Source organism: Buceros rhinoceros, unplaced genomic scaffold (genome assembly GCF_000710305.1).
Source record: "Buceros rhinoceros silvestris isolate BGI_N320 unplaced genomic scaffold, ASM71030v1 scaffold19814, whole genome shotgun sequence".
In the NCBI taxonomy this organism is placed as follows: Eukaryota; Metazoa; Chordata; class Aves; order Bucerotiformes; family Bucerotidae; genus Buceros; species Buceros rhinoceros.
The window spans coordinates 64,347-73,817 of record NW_010410304.1 but is presented as its reverse complement, the minus strand read 5'-3'; the positions used below and the strand labels follow the sequence as shown (position 1 = coordinate 73,817).

The 9,471-nt window shown below is 37.5% G+C and overlaps 1 protein-coding gene across 3 annotated transcripts in view; it reads right to left on the bottom strand.

Moving 5' to 3' along the window:
- Positions 1-2,304: 2,304 nt before the first annotated feature.
- Positions 2,305-9,471, bottom strand: part of LOC104492966 (cAMP-dependent protein kinase catalytic subunit beta) — a 34,832-nt gene continuing 27,665 nt past the window's right edge. For all 3 annotated transcript variants that reach the window (XM_010135575.1, XM_010135576.1, XM_010135577.1), the window contains 2 exons: positions 9,131-9,295; positions 2,305-5,231 (listed from right to left, as the gene is read on the bottom strand). In XM_010135575.1, the coding sequence (XP_010133877.1) occupies positions 5,106-5,231; positions 9,131-9,295 (291 nt within the window). In that variant the 3' untranslated portion in view covers positions 2,305-5,105. The remainder of the gene's footprint in view (positions 5,232-9,130; positions 9,296-9,471) is intronic.

The window sequence follows — 9,471 nt, the reverse complement described above, 5'->3', positions numbered from 1 at the left end:
GTAAAAGAGGTGGTGTTGGATTTTTTTATTTAATCCAATTATTTTGATGGTGGAAGACTTTCAGAAAGTTAATCAAGCCCTTCCAGTTTTCTCTTTATTGCCCCAATCACCAGTATTTTCCCCTGTAACTGACTAGACATACTCAGAACATACCACACTACGTGCCAGGCTGCTGAGACTTTGCCCCATATGTCAATACATCTACAGCCGTGTCCTTTCCATTCTTCCACAGCATCTTCGAAGCAAAAGCAAAGGAAGAAGTCTCTGACCTCTATCTCCCAGCAAAGGAAAACGTGTTACTGAGGTTACATATATATGAGAACAGATCGCTGACCTCCATCCTCAAACTCCTTCCACTAGAAACCACCTTTTCATCCCTAAGACCCTTTGTCCTGCAACCATGTCCATGTGTTGGGCAAAGGGTTTTCTCTATCTTGTCCTTGGCAAAGATGCCCCATCCTCAGAAGGCTGCCTCTTAACACAAAGAGCAGAATTCAGAACCCGGCACTCAAATGCTACTGTGTAATCTATCAAAATCTAAACCTTGTGAGCACTAATAAGGAATGTGCAAGTTTTTCACTTCTTACATGCTTCACTGACCATGAGCTAATGCAAATTAGTATCACAAACGATGCTTTTAAAATTTAAAGCAAAGAGCTACACAAACACAATGTTTAGAAATACATTTTTGCAAAGACATTTGCATCTGACCCTCTGAGGAAGGGAACAGGACAAGCAGACTGTAAGATACTAAAGGAAATTTTACTAGCTTTGAAATACTGTTGGGAAGTCATCCCAATTTCATGGAAACATCAAGCTGCTGTTATCCCACCGAGGTAGGAATTTTTTGCAGTAGTGAATTATAAGAATAAACTACATTTTCAATACATGCAAGTTTCCTTCAGATAGTCATCCCTTTTTATAGTATACAAAAAACACCCCCAAGCCAACAAAAGGTCACAATGTGACTAGATCTCAGCTTTAATTCAAACTTCTATTCATCATCAAGATCAAAAGTTAGGAAGAGAAACTATCTTGAGGTCCTAACTTGCCCTGAGATACCTGTCTTATCCTTCTAAAACCCCCACACTTTACATGCAAATTTCTCTGCAAGATGTCAGATACTTACTCTGTAAGACATTTAAACAGCCTTGCGAAGCTATAACCCTTTTACTGCACGTGATCACTGCCCAGCCAAATGCTCCCATTTTACTCCTTCTGTCAGAGGCCTCAAGTCAGTTGATTTCTCAAGCTCTCAATTAAACACATTTTTAAAATGTGTGCAAGACCCACACGCGTAAAAATGGTGGTGCTCATACAATTTTTTTCAGCAAACATATCCAGATCAGTTTTTATACAGCCCAGCTGGAGAACTGAACCATCTTTTTAGAAGATTCTTACTGAATGGTTCTAAAATTATTATCTGGGATAAGTCCTCCTTACATGTGGCAAATTAGAAGAACAACAGATTTGAATGACACCTCCAAATCTGCCACTCAACATGCTGTGTTTGCATGGGCACCATAGGAAAAACAGAAGACAATCTTTCTGCAGTTTCTCAGCTCAGCTTTAGAGAAAGTACAAAGGTCTTTAAAATGTAGTACGGCATTTGTGCTTCAAAACGAAGAACACCACAAAACCACATCAGCAGGCGTACAGCAGCAGAAGCAAAGAGGCTGAAGCTCTGCTCAGGAAGCAGGAAGAGGAGGAACTGCATTACAGAGAGCAGGTACCAGAGCCTCTCTGAACACTTGCAGAAAAAGCCTCAGGACAGAGAATGCCAAGACCATGAACAGTCTTTACTTCTATCAGTTGTTTCACAGCACAATGAGACACAGCACAAAGGTGGTACAGCAGGATCTGCAGACAGTTTAAAAACAGACAATTACTTTTAATAAAAAGCATCGAGTCTGAATGTGAAAATATGAAGACAAACAATACTGCAGCTAATGATCACCTTCCTTGCCTTCAGGAGTCTAAGTCCAACTCACTGACTTCTCATAGTGCCTGTAGAGTTTTCCACGCTATCTTCTCCAAAACCCTAGTTAGTGTAAAGTTTATTGGGTCCCAACTAGATGGTGGAGTGTGTTTCATAACCTTTTCCTCTTGCTTTCAAACCCTGTTTGCAGTGTGTGGGGAGATGCAGTGACTCTCATCAGACGACATTCTGATTCACAAAGAAGCAGAACAAGTGTTGTACATAATTTAATTTGCACTTCTGTATATAAATGTTTACTATATTGCACACTATTGCAGCACTTAAAAACATCTAATTATTTGCAAAAATTAGTAAAATACTTTAAAGGATTTAAAAATAAGGGTTTTAATGCAACTGACAAGATAATAAAAAAAGCAATTTACTTAATGAGATACAATCCTTTATGGTGGAAATGAAAGTTACATACAACTAGAGTACAATTAAAATATACCATATAGTTCAACACTTAATTCCTCAAATGTGTAAAATTAACAAGCTTCTACTGTCATAGATATACAATTTTTCCATATTGTGAAAAGGATTTTTCAAATTAAATACAGGTAACATAATATTCCGTAGTTATATTTTACGACTGTGTTTAAATGAGAGGGTTGTATAATACTCACATAGTCAAATGTACTCACTAATGCCTTGGAAATTGCACACTTCCCCTCCTTTTCCAAAATAGAATCTCATTTCCATACTGAAGTCTATTATGCCATATTGGAAAAGTATTTTATTTTATATCAGGATTTTCATAAAATTAATAAATAGTATAATATCATGGCATTAAGATGACTTTTCCACTTAAGCCCATGTAGAATTTAATCTGGATATCAGACATGCCAGAACCAATTTCCTAGACTTTTGTCTTATTGTACACGAAAGATGAATGATTACAGTATTTTACAAAACAGAAAAGTCTCTGAACCCTACTAGCGTTATAAATGTAATGATTAAAAATTAAAATCATAACAGAATCAAATTGTGATCTCCAACATTTATTAAAATCTTTTAAAGTTCATAAACGACAACAAAGTTACTGTAGAATTTATCGCATACAGCTAGCATACAGCAGCATGTCCTTGGTCTAAATGAAATACAAAAGATTTTAACATTTTCATACAAAGGATTCTTTAAATTTATTAATGTGACGATATATCTTTGTTACATAAAATTTGCTACAGCAAAGTATCTTATACTTTTCTTGCACATATGTATATATGGGTGGACAAAGACTGCATTCAGTGTCAGCCTCCTAATGACGTTGTGCAAAAATGCTCAACAACCTAAACATACAGAATGTTGGATGGTATGTTTCATACTCTTTTGTAAAATGACTACAAAGGCTTTTCTTAAAGGAGTGTCGTACAGATTAAAAGGAAGGAATGCCAGCACTTTATTTGCACTGACATTCAAACAAATACAATGGCTATATATCAATATAGCTCATTTTTTTTAAAAACAATTCATCCTTGTATGCATGTAATTTTATTGTAAAATATGAGTCTAGTTTAAACTGTTTAAGATGTGCTGTTTTGAGACAGGTCACTGAGACAGCCAGAATCAAGTGTACAAATAAAACTACTACGAATAAGTTTAAAAGCAACCCCCAAAAAAGTGCTGAGCCACGGATTATTAACATTGAAATGAATGTGTGAAAGTGCCCAAAGCTAGCACATGGTAGCAGTATCTTTTAAGTCAGTTGGTGAGAGTATACAAAACATAATTAAGCCCAAATACTTATATCTGTGTGACATACATTCTGTTTGATTGAAAGAAAATAGGTTAGAAATGAAGACACAATGCAACTAAAATAAACCCAGTTGTTGCAGTTTTTAAACTTTGTCTCTTTTCTTCATGAATGAAGTGCTGTAATTAAAAAGAAAATGATTGTAGCAGTACTCCATCCTCAGTTTACTAATATAGTATACCAGAATAAAAACTTGGCAATAACCTCTTATTCTTAACAGCTAACAAAAAATAACCGTGTTCATCCAGCGATGCATCTAGAATATTATTTTGCATTTGCTAAACCATTTGTTTTTCACAGCTAATGGCAGAGCGCATTTTGCTTTTTGTGGTGTGGTGGTTTTTATGCCTTTTTTAATCAAAAAAGGCTCAAAACAAGGAATACTTTGGGAGACCAAACATTGGCTTTTTTTTAACAAAAAAAAAAAAAGTGAATCACAATGAATCATGTTCTCTAAAATACTGACCAAAACTTCCTTTAAGAGTTTAGGGTTTATGTTCTTAAAAAAGCCATTTCATACCTGCCAACTGAAATGCTGGTAAGTTGACTTGGTTAAACATGGTCCAAAATCCAGACCAGGTGGAATTACTCCCTCTCGTGAGACTGTAAGCTTTCCATGGTACAGTCTGGTTATGGCAATTTACCTACTGCCTAGGTGGGAAATACAAAGGAAGAAGGCAGTGACGAAAACTGCAGGGATGTAGAAAACCAAGGCACGGGGTCTAGCTACTGTCCCCTACTTAAGCCATCCAATTGATTCTACTGGATTTTGGTCAGTCTCCAGGAAGAAATGTTTTTAATTTAATTTAGCAGACATTTATATGGCGATAAATACTACCTTCAAAAATGCTAAAAATGTTGGCTAGGTTTAGTCTGAGCTACTGAAAAATTATTATAAATGGTAGCATCAGACAGAAGACAGACAAGAATTATTGGCTGGCACAGACTAGAAGCAACATTTATCTTTCACTTCAGTCTAAATCACACTAGCCGCAACACCTTCCATTTCACTCACACAAATAATACATTATTCAAAATAAAATGGAGCATTCTTGGGTAAAAAACTACTTCATTTTAAAGGGGGAAAATAAACAATACACAGAAACAAAGAACGACAGAAACCAAAGTTAAGTAGGAAAGTGGTCTATTATTCTGTGTTACTGCACAAACAGTGCTTGCTTAATTGTGCCTAGTTAGAAGGGTTGGTGCAAACTGCACACATGGAAGATGGCAATAAAGACCTCAGTCAGCTTTGTGGAATGAAGTAACTAGGTAACTGTTTTGACATATGATGGTCTCAGCTCCACCTCATCTGTTAACAGAGTGCAAAGATCCCAATGTGAGCCCTGATGTCATCTTGTCCTCTTACTCCTACTAAAAATCAGCAAATTCTTTTGCACATTTTTCTGTTAGAGACGCACGAATATCTTCTTCTTCATAGTCATCAAAGTTGCTGGTATCTCCAGGGCCTCTGCACTTTGGTATGAATGGAGCTTCTACCTGTATTTGGGGGGGAAAAAAAAAAAAAAACAACCCACATATGAAATGTTAAACGATTTAAAAATCGGTAATGAGCACAACAATATTCCCATTACTCCTCATATCCTGCCAAGAAACCAGATACTACAGCTTAGAGTTGTGGCCATAAAAAAAAAAAAAAAGCCTAAGAAGGTGCAGGCCTAGATGGATGAAGGTAAGTTGAAAAAGACTAGAGTCTCACTGACAAACGTAAATAAAAAATTACTTCTGTTTCAAAGCAAAGTTTAGTTCTCTTCTTGCAGAAGAGAACCTCCTCTCTTCAGGTCATCAGCTGTGTGGTGCGGCTCCCGGCATGGCCAGGGCAGCACGTAACAGTTGCACAGTCACGGCAGAAGCAGGAGAATATTGATTGCCATCACACTACTCAAAAATCTAAGGGCAGTTTAGAACCCCTCTCCTCCTACCTACCAACAATCCTCTATGTCTAAATACAAAATGACCTAATGCAAGTTCTAAACAATTTGTTCTGCATCTCCTACAAAGTTCCTCCTAGGATCTAATGGTAAGTGAGAAGTGAAAGCCTTCTTGAAACCAGACCACAACTGAGAGACAAGCAATGACTTGGGTCACTGGTGTCACTAAAAGACTGTACAGAAAGCCAGTTCAGCTCTAATTAGCGATGGAGTTACCTGCGCAGGAACATACCTGCACTTCTACTGGCTAACAGGTTATGATGGCCCTACATATTTGGAGGTGCGGCGGGGAAGAGTTTTTGCTAACTGGCAGACACCAAAATGCTGTTTTGTGGATCAGACTACTAAATTCTACCTTCACTCAGCTAATACTAATTCAAATCTCAATCTTTCTAATCTACTGCATCTTATAAAGCTCAAAATTAAGCTTAATTACTTTTTAAACTAACTGAAATTTTAGAATCAACTGCATGGTGGAAGAAGGAATAGGCAGGGTTTGGGGTTGATGGGAAGCAGTGATGAAGAATAGATGGTAAGGGAGGGACTAGAGAGAATGGAAGACTGGGGAGAAGGAGAAATGCTCCACTGGAACAAGTCTAGGACAAACTGGAGTGCAAGGCATGATCACCAGCTCGGCTGATAATCTTCCTTTTCATTTGACAGGTGCTTGATTTATCCACCTTTACGGGAAGCAAAATTATAGCAGAATGATTGAGGTGATGCAAATTTACAGCTTGGAATGCAACGTAATCAGACAAACATCTCTCTCTGGGACATCCCAAGCAGTACGTGTGCCAGAGACTGTGTGGTGGGGAGACAGATAAGCAGGGCAGGAAAGGCTGCAGCTGAGGCAAGGTATCAGATCACACTGTGCAACCACAGAACTGCTCAGTGCCCCAGATAGGTAGATGGTGGGGGGTGCACATGTGGAAATCAGTAAATTAAAAAGGTAGGGCACAGACTAATACAAATTAAATTCTGCTGACTTTGGGCAGTAACACTATACACCCTCAAGAAATAAGACTAACTTTCTGCATTTATAGACTGTGCTACATTGTCCTGTGTCCTGTATCTTTTGCTCCTAAACCAATATACATGTCAGGTGATTTATACTGAGAGAAGACACAGTCTGTGTACACAGCCAGCCCACAAAGCCACACATTTACCTTTATCGGAATTTTGTCTCTATGTCTTCTCAAATTGATATTCAATTACTCTCTTACAAGAAAGCTCAGAGGATAAGAATTATCTTATTTGCTGCTGAAATTTTAGAACACATTCAAATGAAACGCCTCCGACTTTTTCCTATTATCTTCACTAAGCAAATCACTAAAAAGAGACTGAAGGAGGTAATACTGGTTTACAGCAGAAGTATCTGTTTGGCCCCAAGTTCAACCATATTATCAGGCAGTATTTTAGTAAACAGCTATGCAAACACACAAAGAAAACAAGACTTGATCTTAAACTGAAATATTAAGTAACCAACTGGTTCACTTAGGACTGTAGCATATCGAAATATTCACATTACATTAGGTACCAAGGAACATGATGTTTATTCAGGAAAATGCATACTGTGGTAACAGACTCTGTGAAATGCTGGTATAAACCCAAAGTTTATTGCTGTATTTCTATGACTGCTTATATGATACTACAACCCATGCTGTTGTTTCAGATTCTTGGGATTACTGTATTTATTCTTTAGAATTTGAAGCTTCAAACTTATTCAGCATCAGTTTTCACAACCCTTTAACACTATTAATAGCTACTATGACCGTACTACTGATTCACATTTTAAAATATTTATTTTTTCTGTGAAAGTAACTCTCTATAGCAGTGCACTACCAATGCTAAGACTATTTAGCAGAGTATTAAGACATCTGATTTAGTATTATGGAGCCCGGGTGTCCGCAAACAGCATACTGGCAAGTGAAACAGCGCATATAAATCTGCCTTGTAAACAGGCATTAAAAAAGCAAAGAACAGATAATTACAATTCTGGAATAGGGAATCTTTTCCTAAAAACATCTATACTTAATACAAAGAATACAGGACGTGTTAATTGTACCCTGTCTTCTAGTAATTAATACGTTAGTGAATACTACAATGATGGTACTGTCAGTTTGTGTAACCAAACAACCAGTTTCTTTTTATAAACTATTGCTAGTATTTAGGTTTGGCCTTTAAAATACTGCTGTTACAGCAGTAAGATCATGCCTCTATAGTAAAGACTGCTAACATTTCATCAATATAAATCAATTCCTTCAAATATTATTTGTTTAACTCTAACCCTTTGACCAGTATCTAGACACAGAAGTTATTTCTCTACCTGAATCTTCTGGTACACCACCAATGAAGTTATTTCAGCCTATTGAAAAGCCAAGAATTCAGAGGTTGAATTTAAGAGAACAAATGATTTCTTAGGAATCTGTTTCTAGTAACTCAGTGATCTACAGATACTTAGCTTTGACTCTACCTTCAAGGTGAAAGGGAGCTTTGGAGCTATGGGAAGACAGACCTAGACTGAATTGCCACCATCCTTGTAGCTTTCGCAGCTTCCTCTGCAGCTCTGCTTCATGCATCCTGACAGCCACTAACGTGCTGTGCTCTAACCAATATGCTAATGGCTGCTCACGCTCTGAAAACACTCACCCATGTCTCTCATACCTCCGCCCAGCCACTAACGTGCTGTGCTCTAACCAATATGCTAATGGCTGCTCATGCTCTGAAAACATTCCCAGTTGTCTCTGTTGCTTGCTTTCTTATGCAGGTTCAAAATTCACAGTGCCTGACTTCCCAAAAACTGCATTACAAGTCATGTTGGTCAGGCACGTCTAGAAAACCATTCTAAAAATCCCAGAAAAAAAGGCATTCAGCAGGGCTGTTTCCATTGCCACAGCTTATGGAACTGTAGTCAATCAAAGCGTAGTGTCAGAAGACAAAAACTCTTCAGTAGACACAAAGGACTGAGTAGACACTCTACATCTGCTCCTGTCCCAATTACTGACAAAGCAGTTGCAAGAAGGAGGGAACACACATTTTCAGTGGAAGAAGAAAAGCTCTAGCTTTGGCTGACAGCTAAGAACTAGCGGGAAAGGAAAACAGATTCCTTTCTGTGGTGGAGGAGTACTTAGAGATGCTACTACAGCAGGGGTTAATTAAAAAGCAAGAGAGGCAGGAGGTGGCTCATTCTGAGATATTCCAGAAATAGAATAAAGCACAACAGTGTTAAGGGAACATGAAGCCACAGAGAGGTCCACGATAAAATACCAAGAAGAAACAAACATAATTCAATCAATACATACTCTTCAGAGTCTTAAACTACTGTCACATTTTCTCAGTTTAACTAAAAGTGACAGATCCAGGAAAACAAAAAATAAACAAAATAATTAGAAATTTTACTTCAACCCCTTAAATACCTGCAATAGTTTTGATAAGGAAGGGCCTTACCTTTCTCTGATAAATGGCAATCCAATCTGTAGTGGCAAACCACTTGTGATTCTTTATGTCATTTACACCATTCTTGAGATTTCCGTATCGTTTGGTCAAATCTACCTGGAGTAAATTTCTTAGAAGATCCTTTAGGTCTGAACTGAAGTGTGATGGGAACCTTACCTAAAATTACACATGCACAACATTAATAAACAATATAAAAATTTTATTCCTCCCTCTGTGAAGGGGGAGGATTATTTATTATTTTAAAATTAAAAAAACAAAATTTTATTCCCTTTCTCCAAAAGGAAACATTGGAGACATTTTCTGTTCTTCCTGTAAAACCAAATGAAGCAGGA